The sequence below is a fragment of the Gymnogyps californianus genome, chromosome 4 (genome assembly GCF_018139145.2).
Source record: "Gymnogyps californianus isolate 813 chromosome 4, ASM1813914v2, whole genome shotgun sequence".
NCBI lineage: Eukaryota > Metazoa > Chordata > Aves > Accipitriformes > Cathartidae > Gymnogyps > Gymnogyps californianus.
Genome location: NC_059474.1, coordinates 23,034,818 through 23,058,273, shown reverse-complemented (window position 1 = coordinate 23,058,273; position 23,456 = coordinate 23,034,818). Strand labels below are relative to the sequence as shown.

General features: G+C 35.7%; 1 protein-coding gene across 1 annotated transcript in view; it reads right to left on the bottom strand.

Annotated features, from left to right (window-relative positions):
• Nucleotides 1-715: 715 nt before the first annotated feature.
• Nucleotides 716-23,456, bottom strand: part of PCDH7 (protocadherin 7) — a 291,939-nt gene continuing 269,198 nt past the window's right edge. Inside the window, exon 4 of the mRNA XM_050895309.1 lies at nt 716-1,095. Within this exon, the coding sequence (XP_050751266.1) occupies nt 716-1,095 (380 nt within the window). The remainder of the gene's footprint in view (nt 1,096-23,456) is intronic.

The following is a 23,456-nucleotide window of genomic DNA, read 5'->3' as shown; positions in this document are numbered from 1 at the left end:
CGTTGAAGTAGTCATTACAGAGAACGAGAGAGAAGGAGAGAAAGAGACACAGCAAGAACACGTTTGTTCCATGGAGAAAACAGAACCAGAGTTCATGAATCATAGAAAAGTATGCCATGTTTTTAACTGCAGTCTCAGGCTGAACGTATTTCTGTTGCTTCCAGCCTCAGATGAGAGGTGAGAATATTAAAGCTGTGGTCTTCACAAAGTGCCTATTAATGATTATTCCTTTATATTTATCTCTATATCTGTACGGTTTCTGAAGGATTGTCCCTGGTGGGGATCAGCAATATTCAGATGATATGTTTTGAATACATTTTCCCTGACCTGTTATCCTCAACAAGCCAGATGACAATCAAACAAAATGAGTGGCTTAAATCATGCTTCTGCAGAGGGGAAACAACAGTGTGTTGTGTTCTTTTTAATCAAGCTCGTTACTATGGGAGGAGTTTGCAACCATAGATTTAGGAAAATAAAAATCAGTGAGGGGGAATTAGACATGCAAGTAACAACGTTTTCTACATTGTACAGTATAGTCAGGCAGACAGTATAATTAAATGCCTGCTATGGAGGCAGAAGTGGCAGGGAGATCTTTTGTCTCTTTGGTGGCCCCCTCTTTTTTGTTTCTTATTTTTTGTTAAAATTGTTTTGATTTTAAGACTTTTGCCCCTTTTCCTTCTTATAATATGAAAGAACTTTGTTGCTGCTTTTTAGCCTACAGGTAAACTTCTCTTCTAGTTAGAGTATTGACAGGAGATGGCTTGTATTCCCCTGTCTGTGTAAGGGGGATATCCTCTGGATTGCCTTCTTCATTTTTGCTGAAACTAGCTGCGCTGAAGGTCTCATAGGATGAGGTCAACTTTTTGTTAAGGAGGTTTCTGTTGCGATCACCCATGAGGGAGGCTTCTCCATTGGCCAGCTTTTCCTGACTGCCCCGTTCATCGACAGGCATGAAAGTGGAGAGTTTTGGCTGGCTCTTCTGCTTTCTTTCAGGAGAAGTGCGAACTGGCATCCAGCAGGAGTCCGAGTGGCCATATTCATCACATTCTCGGGTACACTTCCCTGTCAGGGCTACATCTGGTAGAGGCCTTGAATCTGAAAGTAAAATAGAGTTGCCTTTACAAATGAATAATATTGCAATGACTTCCAGTGAAACTGAGAATCCTTAAATTCACAAAAGGTATTTTTAAAGGTCTTGGTAAGAATGTTGCCGTAAGATCCTCAGTAATAGTTTTCTTACATTGCATGTGCCCATAGGCAACAAGCATATCTGTACAGTTATCCTCAACCTTAAGAATGGAAAAATAAGACTATTAAGCCACTTCCTGTGCTTGTAAATCAATCTCAAAAGCATTTGGCATTAGGTACTGAATGATTTTTGATGTCTAAGAGTCACCCAACCACTTAATTCCATACTACCAATTTTTCTGAAATTATTAAAAATACCTTTCTTTGAATTTTTTGTAAAGAATGCTTTGAATTTATGTGAAAGGAAGTTGAGGCCCTGAACCCTGCAAATACTTATGAACATGCTTACCGCCCTGCAAATGAGCAGCTCTGTTATTGACAATGGGACTCAATTTGCACATAAGGTAAACCTCTGCTTGTATTTCTGAGGACTGGGTATTCATTGTTAGTACACAATATCTCACATGAAATGTACAATCAATGATTAGTAGGAGCATACAAAAACCCTGCTATTGGCTATAAACTCAATCTAACATGTAAGGATAAAGCTGTTCTGTGTGTTATGTGTGCATGTGGAGGGACAGGGAGAATCTGAGTGCCACCTGAATAGATGCACTAATGTTTTGCATGTGACTTGTGTTAGGAGGTTTCCTGTTCCAGATCACTGTGTCTAAGCTTTCTAGCTACTGTACTTGTAAGAGCTTTCACTGAAAACTAGCAAAGTTCAGGGGACTGCAGGATTGACTCCTACCTGATAAAAACGCAGGTAGTTTTTAATATTTGTATTTTGATACTTGCATTACAACTGAATTAAAAAGGTACCTGAACTGTTTTAAGCACTGGGTAAGATTCTGAAACCTTGCTTTTATTCAGTTATACTGTACTTTATGGTCTACAAGAAATAACTGGAGCTGCCTACAAAGTAACAACATGATATTCAAACAAATAAAGTTGACAACAAAAATCAATAAGTAAATTAATTTTTCCAGTTTATTTAATATGACTTTCATATGATATATTTGATGAAACTTTTAGGTTTCTTTTATAAAAAATCGATTATCTTAAAAAGGAGCAAGGAGTTTCAACATGGAAACACAGTCAGGTACTTCATATGGGCCATGGCAACTTTCTACCTTCCTACTACAACACTCAAATTCATGTGAACAGTAATTTTACCAGTAATAAACTATGCCTTATAAAATAACCTTCAAAGACCTATTCAGCCTTCATTCTGTTACTTCTGTTTTGCCTATTTTTTCTTTAATTTTGGCTGCCAAATGACCCTCTCAAACAGTGACAATTCCAACTGTGAAATTTTTATAAACACATAAAAAAGACCACTGCTGAAGTTACAAAAAAAAAAAAGTAAATAAAAATCCTTTGCCTCTTCCAGAATAAACTGTTTTAATTTAAAATATTTACAACAGGTGCTTGCAGAGCAAGCATATTTCATTTCAGCATCTGCAGATTTAATCCTGATAGAATTGCAAAAGCTCTTGAAAGTCAGATTTATGTTCATCCTGTCCTGATTTTTTCATGCATTTAAACATTCATTTAATTAGTAATTTGTTGCAGTATTGTAAAGAATTTACATATTGTTTATTATTAAGAGTTGTCAATATTTTTATAGAATCTACTGTATGTATTTTGTATACTTTGTAATATTTCATAGTTCAATATGTCACTGATTTTAATGCAGAAAACAACACTGAAATTTAGATAACTGAGTAAATCTGTAGCTGAGATTGTGTAAGGCTGGGAGGAGGGAACCAAGTGATTTCCCCCCCCCCCCCCCCCCAGTTGTACTTTTTAAGGCTTTTGCACTTAGACTCAGCCATGATTCCATTTTTTTCAACGAAGAATGCAAAGACTATGGACAATTATCAGACTATCAATTTTCAGATGACTGTGTTCTGGAGATGACTGTCTTCTGTCTACAGAAGATGGGAACTGTAACAGGAAAATTCTCTATGTGTCAGCTAAATCTAGTATTATTCTGGCACTCCCTAAAGGTAAGAAGCATAATTAACTGCTGAGCTGCACCTGATGTGCTTCGATTTTTAAACAGAAAACCCCTCTTCATATTTTTACAACAGGGCAAATGTCCTTCCCATTTAAATCTCAATAAACTCTTCAAATAGCACCTTATTTCCAAACAATGACCATTAAACGTTATGCTTGCTACTCGTATTTCAATTATTACTCTGGCAGAATATTAGCAAATGCTTATCAGGGCAGTATGTCTGACCTGTATTGAAAACATAGGAGTATGTGTTTATTGAAAAGGATTTTTTTTTTTGTTGTTTGGGATTTTTTTCCCAGCTTGAAACAGTTAATGTATCATTATATCTGATGGTTTCTTTTTAGTGCAAACAAATCTTTAGCCAGCATTACTTGGGTTGATAAAAATCCTTCCCTCGCTAGTGGTCCTTGAATCACGCACTTGAAATGTACCATTTTGCATTGTAGTGCATCCCCTATTCACTTCTGGACAAATATTAGAATCCCTTATTGTAAAGCATGAGGGCTTGCTGTACAATTCAGCCTTATAGTGCTGTTTTGCGAAGCAACAACCTGTAAGTCAGCCTGTGGCTGACTCATCCTGTTGGGTTATGTGATAAACTTCATCTTCACACCCACAAAAGAGCTCAGAGAGACACTGGCAGGATAAAACTAGCCCAAATAATACCCTGACGGGCTACTCCCAGGCCCTTCACAGAGGCCATCACCCTGTCAAAGATCCATCTGTCCAGGCCCAGAGGAGCACAGGGGTGTATAGTGGCAGATAGGAACCCAAATCAAGGACTCAGGAGGAACAACCACCTTGTCCGGGGCCCCTCCCAGGGCTATCCTAGCAGAGCCATCAGCCCCAATGTCCAGGCGTGAAACCCGTCACCATGAGTCATTGGCAGCTGCTCTCCAGATCACCTTTCTGTCTAACAGGGGGATTGCTGCCTAGGTATGTAGGACACATTATGGGATATGGGGGAAAAGCAGTTTGGGATAGCACAGGACTTACGTGATGTTTTGGGAAGGAACCAAAGGGAGGACAAGGGAGAGTTTTAGGTGATTTGGGGAGGAACAAGAGTGGGAAAATAGACAGATAAGGGGGTAAAAGGGCCAGTCACATATAAACAGTTTGCCAGCTAATAAGTTTGTCTGGTTGTGCCTGATCAGCACCGTCTGTCCTATCTTCTTATTAAATTCCTTTCTAACTCTTTCCTGTGTATGGGCTCTCTATTATGTGTGCATATGCATGTATACATATGTTTGTGTCCCCTCTCACTAGTGGACTTCCATCCTGTCCAGCCAGAGAGGGGAACAGAATGAGGCCATTGGTGCTGTCTGTGTTCATGTGAGTGCTCTGAGTGTCTGTGATCTTTGTGGCCAACTGTGTATATATTTGGTGTATGTGTGTGCTCTGTGTGTGTGCCTACTGGGAATACATCTTCATCTTTGCTACTGGTTGGACTTGGGGACATGGAGCAGCAGCAGCAGCCTCACCTCCCTCCGGCTGTCGGATCCAATGTGATTTATTTTCCTCTAACCCTTCAGTTAATATTTGGCACATACAGTTAATGTAGCCTTCTACTCCATTGCTTTCTTGCATCTATTCTAAGAGCTTGAATCAGTACAGCATTTAAGCACACATTTAATCTAACATGTTTTGAAACCTGTTGCATTTTAACTGCTTTTCTGTTTAAAAGATGGACATAACTTCAGCATTTGGCGAGGCGGGAAGAGGTACAGGGAAGGAGTTTTGTGTGTGTGTTATATCAGAAGATGGGTAAAACATCCAGTGCTGTCAGGACTAAACTGTTACCAGTATCTAAACTAGTCAGTTAAGGAAAACTTGGGTACTTTCTCTACACTGCAGTAGATAACAGAGATTTAAACTGCCACACCGCTTTAGCTACAAAGTAATTAACTGTATTTTTGCCAATTCCCTGAATAGATTGACCCTCTTTTGCAGAGTAGTGACTTTATGCTCTTTTTACATCATCTAGCCCATGGAGTTGAGAACAGTCGCTGAATTTGGGTGGGGGGGGGGGGGAAGTTACTCTTGTCCTCTAGCACAATTTAAATCCAAACATAGCTATCTCTAAGTGACATGCTTTTTTATGTACTTCTCAGTTTAAAAGTTAAACACTTTAGTAGCGACCACACTGCTAGCTGACAAGCCTAATGGAATATGACACAGCAAAGAATTTGTCAGCACAATTGGCAAATCATCAAGGAAGAGTACAACAGATTTCTACCACAGTTACATATCTGGAAACTGACTCAGATAAGTGCCTAAAATGCCAGTTATCAACAAACAAATTTTATCACAATGCTAAATAGTGAGAAAGTAAACCTGGAGGGATGATTTTTCTTGTCACACAGAAATTTGTAGATTTGGGGTTAGGTTTTAACTGCTTATACACAGACTACTCAAATTTAAGCTTTTATTCACATAAAATTATCTTCAGAGTTACAATGGAAGATGTTATCTAAGTTATTTTCAAACATACCCTGTTATGATGTCTCTACATCAGAAGTAGATATTGCTTGACTATTTACAAAGCCATTGTAAACCCACTCCCTAAAATGCAGATATTTAGACAAGTTTTTAGGTATACATTTAAATGGAGACTTCAAAAGTAAATATTTATAAAGCAGATTTCATTTGCAACTGCTCAGACTTCGGCTTAAAAAAAAATGGAGAACACTAATTTACAGGATCTCTCAATCTACTTTCTCATTGCATCTGATATAAGCTTCTACCACCAATTTCCAGTTAGCTGATAATTATAATTTAAAAAAAAATTAACTTTTATCATGTTTAATCCAACAAATCTTTAAACATTTATGGCTAATTTCTGAGATGGTGATAGCTTATGTTTTCCATAAAACTTTGTATAAAAGCATGCAAATGAATGGAGTTATTTATATGTATGCTCATGTTTCTGCTGATTGTAGCTGACTGTTGCTTTAGGGCTAGAAGGATTGCTTGTTATCAAAAAAAGAAGGCACCTACCACGGCAGTGTGGAGAGAGGAAATATGATGTTCTATATCCAGTTTAAAGCCAAAAAAATTAACAACCAAGATATTCCACCCAAGCAATTTTCCATTATTTTCTCTCCTCCCATTCCTTATTAAAGGTCAATATATTTCATCAAGTACAGAGAAAGTATTATAAACACAGTAGTCAACAAGTACATGTTACAAGCTATGTGGGTTTTTTGTACACACACACATTGCAGAAATATAATCAAGGATGCACACTCACCCTGGCTCCACTCTGCACATTTTTTAACAACCATTCTTGTCCGCTATATTTTATACAAACCCAGCATTTGGAGAAAGATGCAAGGAGCTTTTAATTTTCTCTTCTTTTGTAAACTGCACACAAAGCCTATGGTAACAACAGACTTGAGATGTATGTAAGTAGTCAAAAGCTCTGTTCCACTTGTCCCTGGAGATGGAAAACCCTCCGAAGCAATACTGACACCTGATCTAGATACAATAACTTGAACATTCCCAGAAAGAACTCTGTGCCCAGAAAACATTCCTAGCTGTAGACCTTTTCTTGGAGGAGTACGCAACCGCAGTAGCCATACAGTACTGCAGCAGTGCAACAGTACTTCTGTAAACCATGCAGCTTGGTCCACAGGATCTGAGGAGTCATTGGCAGATGAATTCTAAATAGTATCTATGACAAATCAATGACTACATGCAGATTTTGCTGCCTTTCCCCATTGATGGGCCCATAACATCCCTGCATGGTTCCAGTTATTGAGGACCTGTAAAGAATGCCTGTGCAGTAGTTCCAGACTACTGTGGGGAAAAAAAAAGGAATAGGAACTGTCATACTGTAATGATAGAGACTGTGGTTTGGATGAGCCACTTTTCATCCCACCTTTTCCTGCACTCTGTACACAAATATACTATATTCAGAGGACCATCCAAAATTCAAGTGAAAAGCTAGTAAGACTATGTAATTAAACAGGAGTCCATTTACATAGCTTTTATATTAAATGGTTGTCTGTTTTATGAGCTGTGTGACTGGAGACACAATAGAGCTCTTAAAGCATAACAAGTATTGACTACATGATCAGAGAACAATGCAGAAAACAGCTGAGAGGGTACATGTTGTAGAAAATCACTGTTTAAGGGGGGGAAAAAAGCTAAGCTGTAGTGATACACAGCTACAACAGTACTGTCTTTGAAATTCCTACCTCCTAATTACAGTAATTCAGGAACGGTACCCCAGTTAGTGCTGTGGCATATTCTGACATGCCAAGACTATTAAAATACTTAAACATGTTTGAAGGCATCAGCAATTTCTTTCTCTGCACCTTAGGCTAAATACAGTTAAACAGCAATTGAACATATCTCAAGAAGCATTTAGTGCCCCAAGGCTGGGACTGCTGTCATTCTGAATGTGGCATTATCGTGTACTGCAGAGATAGTGCATGCCATCTTTAAAACAGTCCTGCTGCATAAAGTCAAACACAAATCCACTGTTTGAGATATGCCAACTGCACTGAACTAATGAATATATTAATTGCTTTTGGACTAGAATAATTTCATGTATATCATGCCCGATTCTGAAATTCTTTTAAGTGCATAAGAAAATACTTCAGAGTACGGAAAGGCTTACATGTACATTGATTGAATGATTAATACTGTGAGAGGAGGCATGACAGAACGATATAAAATAACGAATTGTGAAACTTTGTATTCTTTCGTTATGTAAGGAAAAAGGAACATAGAATGAAAGTGAGAATTTTCAATACTTTACTTGAAAAATGGTAAAATAAAAGTATCCCTTAAACAATTCCTAAGAACAGCAAGACTCACTGCTGTAGCATGTCAAAAGTCCAAGTACTTAGCTGGTTTCAAGAGAGACCAGAGTGGAATTTTCAAAGCAAACATGAGATGTTATATAGTCCTCTACCACTAAAACTAATAAAAATAAAACAAACAAACAAAGCAATACCTTAAGAAAATAGAAACAAGTAACTGATTCTTTAGCATTTGAAAAAAGCTCTTGCTAGATGAATGAAAGCAAATTAGCCAGAAGAGAAGGCAGCTGAGGGAGAAAACAGCACTTTTCATGTACCCAAAAGGCTATAGTAAAGCAAGAGTGGGAAAAATCTGTTTTGTGTACCCATAGTGGAAAGGACAAAAAGTAATGGCTTGATTGTGACAATGACAAGTCAGGTTAGAAATTAGAAAAAAACTTTGAGGATAAATGTAGTGATGGAAGTTTATATAGTTACCACTGGGAGGGTTTTTCGAATGTCTAGAAAAACTTCTCCCAAGGGTAACATAAACGTGGCTAATCCTACCTTGGGAATGCAAGGATGCATTAAATGACCTCTAAACGTTCCCTTCAGCTCTGCAATTCTGTTAATATGATTACTAACATTTATGTACTTTGGCCTCAATCCAATCCTTAACTGTTTCTGGGTTAAGATTCTTGACTTATTCAGTAATAAATCAACCTAGAGGTTGGGCTTAGGTTCAGCTAAAAGTCCATTTGAGAATGAAATCCTCCTTAAAATTTTATGTTAATAGAATTACAAACAAAAAACCAAAATGGTCGGACCATTTAAGACAGGTGTTAATCAACGGAATACAGAAAATAAAGGCCAGTAATGCTAAAAAAAGCCCTACTCTCAAGTTCCAAAGTGATAATCTAACATTTATAAAATCTTCTTGCCTGAGTCCCAACACATCCATTCCTTTTTACAATTTCATCAAAAAGTTAAAGATTGAATACTACTTCTACCAGTAGTGGTGCAAAACAAATATCATGCCTCTGAAGTCCATTAAACCTGAAACTGGTGTAAGAGAGACTCTGTAAAGTAGAAAATTTCAACAATGTTTGCTTCTTATATGAAATTTTGGTTTTGTTTACCCTTGCACGATACCTGCCTCTGTTTTAGGGAGGAACAGAGTCAAATAAGATAATGAATGTATAAGATTTTGATGTATCTCCTTTGTTTAATTAAACAGACTATACCAGACTATATAGCTATTTAATATGACTCAGACATGTAACCAAAGAAATATTACCCAAGCAATAAAATTCCTGGCTTAGATTCCACAGTTATTTCTATCACAATTGCCTCCAGCAGGTTAAGGTACAATATTCTTTAACTATTCCTCTAATTATAGAATAACTCCATAAAAACGTTTCCTACCTAAGTTAATGATTGTACCAGCTCAGTAGTATTGCATCTGTGATCTTCAAGGAATCATCAATATTTCACAATTGACTTAAAGACTGTTTATATGAAAAACAGACTTATGGCTTTTTTTTTTTTTACACTAAAAAACTAGTTGTACTCTTCCAGGCCCGAATCATATTAATCAGTTGGTTGTCAGTGAAGAACCATAATATAGGTTGAATACAATATTATGTGTAAGTGAAATCAAGCTCAACAGACTTAATTCTAGACAAATACTAATTTAAAACCCTGATTACATAGTATAAAAGGAAGCACATTAGAAACATTTAGTTTTCTCTTGTTTAAGTTGTATTTATCCTGTTGTTCAGATTTTATTATTTCATTTTCATTCACAAGACCAATTGCATATATATAATGAGGACTAAGAAGTATCAGTTTATGTGATACCAGCGGTGAGTACTGTACTAAATACACCACGCTGAACTTAAATTCCCTAGATTTTAATTTTCTAGGTTTAAATGTAATTGCTACAAGACTCCTTGTAATCCTGTTAAATCCTTTGATAGCCTGATTTACTTCTATCACTGAAATGGCAACATATCCTTCAGAAAAGTAGGACTTACTATGGCTTCCTGAAGTAGCATAGACATTAAGATGTAGGAAACATTTAAGCTGTCTAATTGTTCTGCCAATCTGATGCTAAAGTATTAATCTGTCACTGTGTCAAATTACATACTTCTATTTTTTTCAGTAAAACGTGTCAGTGCTTAACAAACTCTGAGCTGAAACAATTCATGGAGCAATTAGAATGTCAGCTCTCCTGAAGATGACTTAAGAAAAGTCTGAATCAGGGCTCAAAAGTCAACATAATTTCCTTGATACTCATGCCAAAGTGATGGGACTGCAGGAGCTCTAAGGGAACAGAGTAGCTAGCAGCCATTATTAGCTTATCTCAGCTGTATACTGTGCTTCCGCTTTATTTCATTTCTTGGTGATAAGGATTTAATAATGTATTTTCTTCATCAGGAATGGACACAAGATAGGAAAAATAGCACTCTTGCCACAGAAGAGAAAAACGAGGTTACATGATTTCCCCTCATCTCCCTCCACTTTATGCCCATCATTCAAAAGGCAACTTCTTTTTGGAGACACTCCAAGTAACATTTTCTAGGGGATATTAATGAATGCATTACTTCCATTTAGAAACTAAAAGCACAATCTCAAAAGATGTTCAACGTTACTAGATCTCATGGATATCTCACAAGTATCTCAGAGGATATCCAGAATCGATAATGAAAGTTGAATATATAGAAAAAATCAGTGACTTGACAGAGTTGTAAGCTGTTTTGTAAGCTTGATATTTGTTGAAGTGATATAAAAATGCACTAGGTAGGACTAACATTTAGGTTGAAAAGGTGACTGATTAAAAAGACACCCCACCCCCACCCCCCCAGCTGCTTAATTGTTTACCATAAGTAATGGGGGGGAAAAACAACAAAAAAATAGCAAAACTGAACCACTTATGGCTATGGACAAGAGCTCAAACTAAAATAAAGTTCTGGTTGAATGCTTCTGTGTTTAAAAATTGGCTTTAAGGGATAATATTGATTTCTTTCTTTCATATCTTTCAATGAGTTACTTTTTTCTTACAGAATTCTTCTGCCACATGAGATAGTAACTTGAACTGATTATCTTAATAGAACCACTGCATTCCTGAAAATGAGATGCTTCATACAGTTCTACTTCATGCAGCAACATATTGCTGGATTCTGGATCTTATTTCATTCCCACATATAGAGAATAAAATATTATATAATAACATATATTAAATAGTAGCACTGCTTTCATAAAAAGGGAATTACTTGCGTTCCCAAGAGGTTTTCTGTGTGACTCATGTAATGTTTATTTTGTTACAAGTCATAGACCCTCAAAGGTTAAACTTGAACAGTAACTGTAAAATGTGCTGATGCTCTATTACTTTATATAACGTTATTTTCAAATGGGGGGAAGAAGAAAGTTCTCCATGCTCTGCATGCAAATGATCATCTAAATAATGTAGAGCTCAGCATGAAGCAGCAACAAATAACTTGTGACTACTTGTCTTTTTAGTAAGTGTGAAGAGGAAGTTGTGTTGTAAGAAATATAGCAGTCAGGTGAAGGATCCATTTAACCTTTTATGTCACATAAAGGGAACCTTATCCCACACAATGGAAAAAAAATACTTATCTGTTCATGTCATACATGTTTCTCTCACAAATACATATATAAATTTGTAATTTTACTTACTTAATCATACTAGCAAGATCTGGGATACAGAACCAAATTTAATTCAATTCAGTGAATTGAAAAGTACAAAGAATGCATTTTCTTTCCTTTAGCAGAAGATCTACATGATGCAAGACCTAAATGAATGTTAAAAATATAAATAAAAACCATTTGAAGATTATTGTATTAATGCACATTTTTCCTGTTTGTATAAGTATACTCCAGAAGAAATGGGTTATATTTTGTAACATATAGTGCTCATCTTCATTAATCATGACGCATAACAGAAGTATAAAATCATAAAACTCGGGATTAAATGGTAATACTTCCACCTGTCACAGGGAAAGGAAATGATTTACTGATTAACTAGTTACAAACTCTTGTCTTTTATTCCATGTCAGTGGCATGACCCATAGTGTCACTCTGGTCTTTAGATCAATTATTTTGGAACCCTCAACTTTTCCTAAGAAGAGGTAAAATCTACCCCGGAATTAATCCACCTAAATAAGTTTGTACTTTTGTTATAAGTACTGATGGTTTCTCATTGAGATGATGCAGGGGAGGGGGAGTGTTGTGGGGTTTTTTTGTTGTTGTTATCATTGTTTTTATAGTAAGTATGTAGAAAAGTCTTCACACCTCAGAAAATGGAGAGATAAATACAGAAAGATAATGAATCTCTCAGTGTGATTTATGTCCTGCTCAAAGGGAATTTTTTCATTAATTTTTTTATTGATTTTTCAGCTGTGTGTGCAGATTACAGCTAGTGAATTAATTACAAACATCAGCTCAGAATGGTTACATACTTATGACAGATTCATCTGGGTTACAGTCCATTAGTAATTAAGAATTAGGCACAACACTAATTCCCCTTATGCATGTACAGTAGATGTGTAATCATACACATGAATCATAGGGATGTTATACTGAAAGAGGTTAGAGTATCACTGTTTATCTCACTATAGAATGGAAAAGTATAATGATAATTTTTTTATATACTAATGGAAAGTATAGAAGAAGTTCGAATGAAACAAAACAGAGAATATAAAAAAATCAAGTTTTACTTGCAAAGTCTAAGCCTGTCAGAAATAGCAGTCTCAATCCTTCTTGTGGGAGAGGGAATCTAATGGAGCCTGTAGCGTGTATCATAGTTTTTTGACCCCTGCCCTTGACCCTAAGTATCCTACAGAGTTTCATTCACTCAACAGTTACAGGAAGTAAAGAAGTAGAATTCTTACCTTACAAATAGAACTGTGTCTTGATGAAAGTTAGACAGGATTGGACTTGAACAAGAGTGTCTAAGCATATTAGTCAGGAGCTATCTCTCATCCCTGAGACAAAGATACCGGGTTTTTGGTTGCTTCACCAGCTACTAGGTAACATTTTCTTCAGATTTGCTAAGCCACTTACTTGAGTGGACAGTTGAGCATACCCCTCTACAGATTTCTTGAGATATTCTTCCAAAATATGTGAAATATTTCCTAGCCCCAAAGTAAAAATGTAATCATTTTTGTCAGAAGTGACTCCAGTGGAAGTACTCTTTAACGAATCCATTCTCTTGGTTTAAGTATGTTTAATATTGCAATTTGTCTGCTCTTGTGTTTTGCAGTACAATATTAAAATTAGTCAGTATGCTTTTGCTTAGCTTGGTTGCCAAAGTGTACACCCATACCCATAAAATTTTAAATCTCAGAAAATATTCCATTGTTCCTCAGTTTATGACATTTCCAGATTTCTTAAGAAGTGCAGTACATATACTTTGAACTACTGCTTCATAGCCAACATCTACTTTTTCAAGAATGAATCAGATAATCTGCAGCTTATTTCACTCATTTGAATATCAAGAAGTTTCTTACATTATTAGTTTATGCTTTCACTCAGACTCCAGTAAAACTGACGAAAGATTTGAAACTGGGCACTGTTAAGCTTGCTCCACTTGCAATGCATGACTAAATTCTTGACAACAGGTAGGAAAAAAACTCTAATCTGCTAGGATAGCATAAAACCTAGTCAAGCAAATACATTAACAGGGAGGTTAAAGACTTTTTTTTTTTTTTTAAAGAGTACACATACTGAAAAAAACTAAGATATTAGTGTATTCAATGTATTGACTACAGTATAGGCAAATAAAATAATCCTCTTGATTATTGCCAGCGTAAATCCACAGTCATTTCTGCTAATCTACCCAATATCAGTTGCAGTAGTCGTAATCACTTAGCAGCTGCTGGATTGTTTTGAAAATCTGAACAAGACATGGAAAACCAGTGGTTAAGGGTTCAAATATAAGAGTTGGGCAGAACATAAAGAAGTAAAAGATGAAAACAAGTTTATCAGACTGAATCAGACAGTAAAACACAAAATCTGCAGATTTTATCTGACTTGAAAGACAATTACTGTTAAAGGGGAAGAAGTAATTTGGTATTTTTGCAATTATTATTTCAGACAAGTTTTTAATAAACTGTTAGTTTCCTTTTATTAAATGGTCATTGCCTACTATTGCCCCCACAATGTATCATGGCTAGGTCACATGGTGCATACTTTGTGCAGGCATCTTCCTTCCAGACCATTCAGAATATGGTTTCCTGAATGAAAAATATTGAGTAGAAAATTGTTCTCTGCACAGTGTTTTAGTCTCTGGCTCCTTTCTGAGATCATAATAGAGATGCCAGTTGGGATTGTGGTTCTTGTGAATGTAAAACATTGTGCGCTGGAGTATAAGTCATTCGTATAATAGATTCACTATCTGATGGTACAATTGGTTTCTACTTGGGCCAACTCTGAAGCTGCAACTTGAGGCAAAAAATTGTGTGCCCAAATATCAATCACCTGAGCCACCATAAGTGTCAGAGGATGGAATTATTCCAGGAGAATTATTCAAAGAGAATGGCACACTCCTGCCAGAGCTGAATGAAGACCTACCAGAAAATGGGCATCACACTTGGATATTTTGTGGTCCTTGTACAGGAGAGAGCAGCAGAGAGAGCTGATGAGCATATTTCATGCCCCTTTGTAAACAAAGCACCTCTGATAGTGATCCATTAAATTAGGCCTAGACTAAGCATAGTGGATAAACTCACAGTCCACAGTGGTGGACATCAGTGATTAGTTTGTGAAACTTACACTTCAAGTTAATTAATTAAATTGGACTAGTAAAGCATGGCCATATATAGATACATTCTATTTTAAATCAGAGATGAGTGGCTGGCAAGATAAAGTTGAAAATTATCTGTTTACTCTTGGGTGATGCAGATAGAAAGTAAATGGAAGAATTAATGCGTTCTAAAAACATTTTATCAAAAAATGCTTATCAGCATTAAAATTAACATTTATTTTATTCTGCTCTTTGTATGAAGTTATTTTGAGAATCTTATTTTTTATTAGACTATTTATGTACACTCTCAAATCTCTTTCCCACCAGGTATGTGAAAATTCACCAAATACGTAGCAGTGCAAAAAACAGCTAAACAAACTCTCAGTGCGTGCTTTACCCTACCATAGACATGAACTGCAATTGCATATATCTTGAGTGTTGTTAAACTTATTTTGTGCTGCTTTTATGGGGTTTTCTCTGTTTCTATTTACTGATGCTTTTAGTCACTGAAAGTAGAGGAGGTACAGAAAGAGGTTAAAATTGACAGCAAAACTGAATCAGGGCTTCTCATGCCAATGAAATAATGAAAAACAGCACTGTTCTTGCAGGAACAATAATGAATATAAATAGACAAAAGGCTCTAAACAGCTACTGGGAGAAAGAGAATAAGGCATCCATTTCAAGAAAAAAATCTTTTCCTGCCATCACAGATAGCTTTGTGAACTGGATAAATTAGGATGCCCTTTAAACAATTTTCATGCTTCAAGAAATGTCTGTGAGAGACAGGTCTCCCTTATTTTCCTTTAAGGGATCAGACTTAATAGGTTGAATTTTACTTGTATTTTCTACACCTTTATTTCTCATGTCAATCATTCCCAGATAAAATCTGTTATCTCATCTTTGACGTAGTTCAATAGTTAATATGAATGCTTTATTCCCCCCCTGGATTTATTGTCTCAAACACACATATCTCTATCTCTCTACAGATAACATTAGCAAGGTGCAAGTACTGTCCAAATAATTGTCAATGGATAACAAAGATTTGCCAAACTCTTCTATCTGTTTCAAAACTAAATCCGTAAGTAAATGTGTAACTCTGCATCAAAGTAATTTACTAGAATAGCTGTGTCTATCTGATTTTCTTCCATATAAAATGCTGGACACTGCATCCAAAGAAAGATTAAAGAAGCAAGATCCTTTGCTTTTATGACTGATAGCATGTACTAAACCCACAAGTTTAAAAGTCATTGGAGAGACGCTGTATCAATTAAATTCCAAGAAATTATAAGATTTTTGTCTGTCACTAAGTGATTCTATGGACTTAATGTATTTTACACCACCATCTGTTTGAAACTCAGTAGAGAAATATCTTGCCTCCAGTTTAAACTATTTGAAAATAATTATATCTTCTTCTGGAATAACAAAATAGCAATCTGTTACAATACTTATGAATCTCATCATGTTACAAGAGAACAATTCTTCTTGTTAACCTGTAACATTTTTAGTCATAGGGAGGCTTTCTTCTGAATTAATATTTACAGAAATACCTTCAATTTCAAATTTCAAGAGGTAGAACTGATGGAAAAGGAAGAAAGAGCAGATTGGGAATAAAATTTCCTTGCTAATGTCACAAAAACCAAGTATCATTTAACTTCTCTGTTGTTAGATTCTCTCATTTATTATACTTCAGTCTATGTAAATTTGTCTAGCTGCAGGCATCTCTTATTCTGCAAAACAAAGCTTGTACAGTTTTCTATAATAATCTGTATTTTGAAAACTCCCTTAGGAATTTTAAAATTATTTTTAAGACCTAAGCTACACAAACTTGCCAGAGGAGTGAGCAATGGCTCTAATTATAAATGTCTGGGAGAATTTCTCACTGGTTCAGTTTTACCTAATCTGTCTTTCAGAGAAAGCTAATATACACCTAAGGTGTAGCTTTCACAAAATGCACTACATCATTAGCACATAACATTTAGAAGTCTGGTCAATCCAACTTCATTTAAATTTCTAAAAAGCACAAATATTTTGCATATTCAGAGACTGACCTCATACTGCTTTGGCATCCTTTGAATCTGATACTTCTCTCATCAATGAGAAGTGCAAATTCAAAGTAATCAACTGAAGCTAGTGGCATGCCACGAATCTGAAATAAATGTAAAGTGTGATCCAGATCTGTTCCAAGGATAGCAACTGACAATTTCGGTTGAACAGAAAGGAAAGATTAGGTCTCTCGAGATCTATGTGTTTTGCGTGTTAAATATTATAAAGCAGATGAAGATTTATGCAACTTTAAGCTCTTTGTTAAGACATTGACACCAATAGCATACCCAAATCATAGATAATTTCTGTGTCCAAAAAGATAACAGATCTTTCTCAAACAGGTACTTTAAAGGTGGTAGCAAAATTTTTACTCTATGTGACTGCATCTCTACTATTAATGTTACAAGGACAGAGATGATAAAACACCATGATAGAAAGTATAATTTAAAGATTAGTTTGTTTCTAGTCTGTCATATAAATACTGGGTAATGTATTTTTCAGCTCAAAACTGTAAAACTGCTCAGCAAAGATGCTCAGCTGTAGTGTGTGTGTTTTTCTGACTGATGAGCTTTAGGTCAAGTGGAACTCTTTAGAGGAAAAAGAAGATTGCTCCTTTGTTAAAAGCAACTAAACTTGCTTAGCTGAGAGAAGTTTCTGTAGCTCAGAGGGGGACCTGTGCCCCTGCCTCCAAAACTCTAAATTTATAGGTGATGGAAAGAGACTTCGAGAAGACTGTAGAGTTTATTCCATGTAGGAAGACACTGAAGTTTGTTTGAATAAATAGTCTGGAAGGAAAGGATGTTAAAGAGGAGTGGTAAGATGCATTTTCAGACCTTTATCTTCTGTCTCGCTCAGAAGTTCTTTTTTTTCACTGTTAAAAAAAAAAAAAAAAGTCTTCAGCTTAATACTTGGTGGTCTCATAAAATAAGGCTTTGGAGAATAGGATGCTTTTGGCATCTCTTGGTGTGTTACTTACACTGCAAGACTGAACCAAGAAGTCCATCAAACAAAAATATAAACAAAGGAACATTAGGAAATCAACGAGTACTAATTTATAGGGAGAGCACCAAAAACAAAGCTGAAGTTACCTATGGAGCCATACCAGCTTTGCTTTACCTGGGGGTTACACCCCTAAAAGTTCACTAACCCAGAAACTTAGTCTGATGAAACAAAATAAATTCTGGCCTTATTCACAAAACTTTTGTTTTGAAATTGCAGTGATTTATTTGTTGATGTTAATATAAGTTTCAAAAAGATGACTGTAATAGAAACTCTACCTAATCCTTAATCACAGACCAATATTGCAAATAACTCAGTATATAATTTGTAAGAAAAATTAATTTATAAGAAAACAAATGCCTTCTATGATATATCATTCCTGTTTTACCAATATTATGTTTCACCCTGTTAAACATACAAATTGCAAGTTATATATGCCTACTTGCTGGTGGAACACAACTGAGACTATAGAAGGGCACAGTATCATATGAGATTACAGAGGGGAAAAGAACAAAACTAAAGTTTACAGGATGGGAAAACTTCTTTTAAGTAATTAAGACTAGTTTTCACCAATTTTCTCTGTCTGCTATGAAACTGAAATACAAACAATATTTACAACTGCACACTACACATACTGTTCTACTTTGAACTTCCTTCTGTCCTACTAGGACATTGTCGGGTGTTTTTTGTTTTGGGGGATTTTGTTTGTTGGGGTTTTTTTAAAGGACAACAAAAGAAGGTTAAAAAGAACATAAAAGAGGCATTCATGCTTATAAAGTTTGCCTACCTATTTAAAAAAAAAAAAAAAGTAAAAGAAATCATTAAAGTTTAAAGGAAATTATCTTTTACCCAAACAGGAGATAAGCAATTATAATGAAATTTATGTAGTGTTTTGAATAGCTATCCCAGACAGTAAACCTGACTTACTCCAAACAGTATAATTACCTCCTTCATGCTTAATATTCTGTTGTTCATCAAATAAAATGCAAAACAAGCTAACTCCAGGTAGTTCTGCAAATCTGGCTTAGAAAGAAAAGTATTATTAAAAACTATAGGTCATCTTATCTCAAGAAAATCTATCAGATATCCAACACGTCAAAGCACTTGCACTGCAGTTCTATCCTACTCCCTGTTTTTAATTATGAGGTTCTTCTCTGCAGGAAGCAATTCTAGGAGAACTGAAACTATTTTAAAGGCTATAAACATCAGAAGAATTCTGCCTCATACATTCTGAAATGCAGAATACCTTAACACCTCACAGCTTGTAATAGACACATACACAACCCTTTTCTAGGTAAAGAGACTTATTTGAAAACATGGGCTTTCACAATAACCTCCCAAATTAATTGCTCACTATTAGGAACTGCACTATCTTAAGTTAAAAAGGAGAATAATCTTTTATTGACCAAATGCGATTTGATTGTGAAAAGGTATCACTTTCTAATACTTAACTGAAAGACATATTTTGAATTTCCCGTATTGTAAACACTGAGAAATAAATAATGTTGCAAGTAGAAGTAAAAAGGACTATGCATTTTTGTCATATGCAGAAAAGAACTTGTGTGGAAATGTTAAGATATGGAGAAAAGCGTTTCAAACAAAAGCAGACATTTTCAGACTTGCTTGTTTTTCTGTGAAAAGTCATAGTGACTCACTATTAGAAATATTTAACTTGTTCTGAAAGTACATGTCTTCTGAGCTCTGCTACGCACACCAATTTTAAAAAGAACCTTTTATTTTCATAAAGCTGTATCAGCGTATTTCAGGGAACAAGAAAGTTTGCATTATTATATTTCTTTATTACACTATCTGCCATGACCTTCGGTACTTATCCTCTGCAAGATTTTGATTTTATCATCTCAGATTAAAAACAAATTGAAATGATGTCTTGAAACTATTCTGGTTTACAAGTAGTCGGTAAGAGTTATTAAGATGAAAGTTGCACCGACAAAACATGTGATGACTTAGCTTAATCTAGGTGCAGAATTTGTATCCCAGAATAGAGAACATAATAGCAATTTTTTACTTTATTTTTTATTTAATGCAACCGATAGATCAGGTCATCACATCTGTGTTCAAACTTGAGTGTTTCATACACAACCTCACTTCATCCTAAATAATGTCATGCAAGTGTTCTCTTTTCTTATTGGTTATGGGAGAGATCAGGAACATGCTCTGCCTCTCTAGCTGAATGGTAAGCATTCAGCTAGAAGAGGAGGAAGGGACCTGTGGTCAGATTTTATAAAGCAGACCTCCGTCCCTAGTTGAATGCCTAACAGGCTACAGAGTCAAGGTCACTCTGCTTCCCTCTCTTTCCATAACTCCTGATGGTGGCTGCGCAGCACACAGCTACAGGATTATGATGGCTCTCACCAGGAAAAGTTGGAAGCTCTGGAACTGAATCCCCTTAGGCTAAATATAGTACCTACAACTTCCACTAGCCATGCTTGAATGAAAATGTCTGTGGTTTCTACTCTGATTTTAAGCTATGTGCTGAGTTCATGTATTTTACGAGCATTCAGAACCTAACTGCTCTTTTTTACCTTATTTCTGGATGTCACCAGAGCATGGATTTCCAGATGAAATGGTTTTGTAACTGTGAATCTTAACTTAGGTCCATAGGTAACTTTGTGATTCAAAACACAGTCACAGTTAGAGTAAGGTAGCTACTAAAAGATGAGCTTTCTGAAACTGTTTCTTAGGTACATATGCCTAAACCCCACCTCCAGAGACGAAATAGGTGCTCTTGATCTCTCCTATTTGCCTGAACAAACCAGTCGTAAAAGCTTTGTCTGGCACCAAAACTGTCAAAGCAGTGCTAAGGTTTTTAGTTTGAAAATGGCAAGGTCTAGAGCGGCTCTAAGACACAGATCGTAATGCTGTTAATTAAACTCTAAAGCAAATACTAGATTTTGAGCTGCAATAATTACCAACATTTTCTCTAGGGCTCAATATCAAGTACTTATTTCAATTAATTAACTGATATGACACCTTCAATAACATTTCAAAAAAGAGATGGTTAAAATTCAGCAGAGTTTATTAATAAAGTCTTTGCCCCTCAGAAGACTAGAACTTAGCTTATTACCACCTTGTTCTCAACAGATTAATAGCATGAAGTCCATAGCTACCAGCTCTTCTTGCAAAATATTGAATATCCTGCAAGAAAGTCTTTTAAAGTAAATATAAGATGACAACTGATTAGAGATCTGTCAGCTTGAGCAGGAAGACTTGACACTTTGTTTCTAGCTGAATTTCAAGTCCGTTAGTTTCCATAATCGCACAAATGAAACCCTTGCATATTTTTCTAAGATGTGATTGCTATGAGCAAATCAGGGCTGTCATTCACTTATTAACATGATCTAAAAGTAACACAATGAATGCGAGCCATTTCATTGGCCAGCTTTTTCTTTCATGAACCAATACCATGCTGCTTGCTAGACATTTTGAAGGCCTCTGAGGGATCTGCATCAGTCATGATGGCTCCTGAAAAGCAATTGCTCCTCCGTTCCAGTCATACTCTACTTTCTTCAGCTCATCACTAGTCTCCCAACACTAATCAATGTCTCACTAACCAGCATGATTAAACATGAGTTGCGAGAGTATTAGAAGCAGTCTGACTAAGCCGATATTCATTTAATATTTCCCATCAGTCTGCTAGACAAATTACATTGAGAGTTTCACGACTTTAACCCTTCAAATTTTGTCAGAGAATTTAATACTATCAGTCAGGATGTACATTTAAACCTCCATAACTATCACTAATTCAATTACTTGCAGGCATTGTAATGTCAGTATTTATCTGATATAAAAAGAAACACTTTCAGCAAAAATACTCAGACTCAATTTCTCTGGCCAGAAGGTACCATTATGATCTTCCAGACAGTTCCTCGAATGCATAAATTGAAGAGTTTCCCCCTCCCAGCAGCAAGATAAAAGTATGTCTTCTAGAAAATAGTATGGTTTAGACTCCAAGCAATGTTGAGTCTATTATAATCCCCTAGTAAACTGTTATTTTAATTACCCTTACTCTTCCTCTTTGGAAGAGCTTGTTTCATCTTTTCTTTGTGTACCAGAAACTCACAAAACTGAAAAACCTATCTTACCATATAAGTATACATATTGCAGTATCCCTCCCCTTTCCTGTATACTTTCTTTCTTACTTAATGAAGAAGTTCCTGTCTTCTAAAGAATAATCATAGCTGAAAAAGGATCAGCTGTAATGTATTTCCATAGGTTAACGGAAAGATCTAACCTGAGAAGTTCTTTTAGGAACTTGGGGCATTTTTCCAGGCTTTAAAAAGTATTTGTAAATAGACAAAGATTAAATTGCTAGCTGCAGTTTTATTTCCAAAAGAACTCAAGATCTTTAGAACATCTTTTTCCATTAAAACCAATGCTTTCCTCCTATTTAAGGAACAATAAATATCTCAGCAGTCCATTTTATCATACGCCATGAAAGGTATCTTCTTGACATTTTTTTTTCCAACTTTTAATTGCACAAATTGTTCTTCCTATTTTTCTTATGCCTTTGTTGTCTCTGAGCTGAACTGTGCTACCGCAACAGTTTATATGACAGACAATGGAATTTAATTGTATATATCTCTCTAATATTTTTCCCTACTACTAAGTTTAAAAAAAAAAAAAGGAAAGGTAGCTTGATCACTGGTTAGCCTGAAAGCCTTATTACACTGTTACTATACTTACACTATAATGGACTTATTATAGATATTTATTTATGAAAGGCATGCTATCTGAACACTTTAGTGTACCTACAAATTGATTCATAGACACTTCATTAAAAAAACAACAATCTAACTTTTATTATTATTTCCAATTTCCTTAAGACTTCTCTGTTCTAAATAACACACTAATCTTTGCCAGTGGATATTAACATATGTTTGATTACTTTCCATTTCTCTGAGTAAAACATAATCTGCTGCTTAGAGGAGATAAATACAAACATGCAGTTTCCCAGCAAATACCAAAACCGGACAGTGAGGCAAAAGCCCTTAGAAGCTTTCAATCCATAACTAGCAATTAAGAACTCTTTTTCTCATTTAAATAGATGTTCTCCAGATAGTATGCTAGACATTGTAGTCCCACATTCATCTTTATCATGGACAGTTTCTAGACAAAACAACCCCTCTGCCACACACACTTTCCTGCTGTATTGTACCATATGAAACAATCTGCATTTCAGTCATAAAGTTTTAGCAATGTATTAGATTGTATAAACATAAAAAAAACCTTTCAAACAATATTGCAGTCAGAATGGTGTATCAGATTCTGTAAAACCAAGTGGAGTAGTATCTTCTGACAGATCCTAAATCGAAGAACCTGATTCTCTATTTCTGTACTAAATTAAATCACAAGCAAACATTTGTTTCACAACCACATATTAAATGGCTCTGTCTTGCCCTTCTACCAACAGATATACACACTTCCTAGAACCCATTTCTGTGTTTGTTTCTAACTTTTCTCTATGCTAGCATATTTTTTGCTTGAGCTGGCACTAGTCAATCAGTACTTTTCTACTTCAGCTGTTCAAGCGGCAGCTAGCAGGGCAGTCACAACAAACACAATTCTGGCAGCTCCCAATGTGTGTCCCTGCCTTTTATTCAGATGCTATTTACACAGTGTTTACATGTAGACCACGTAGCTTTTATAAAGCTCAGAGCCTGGATTTTAA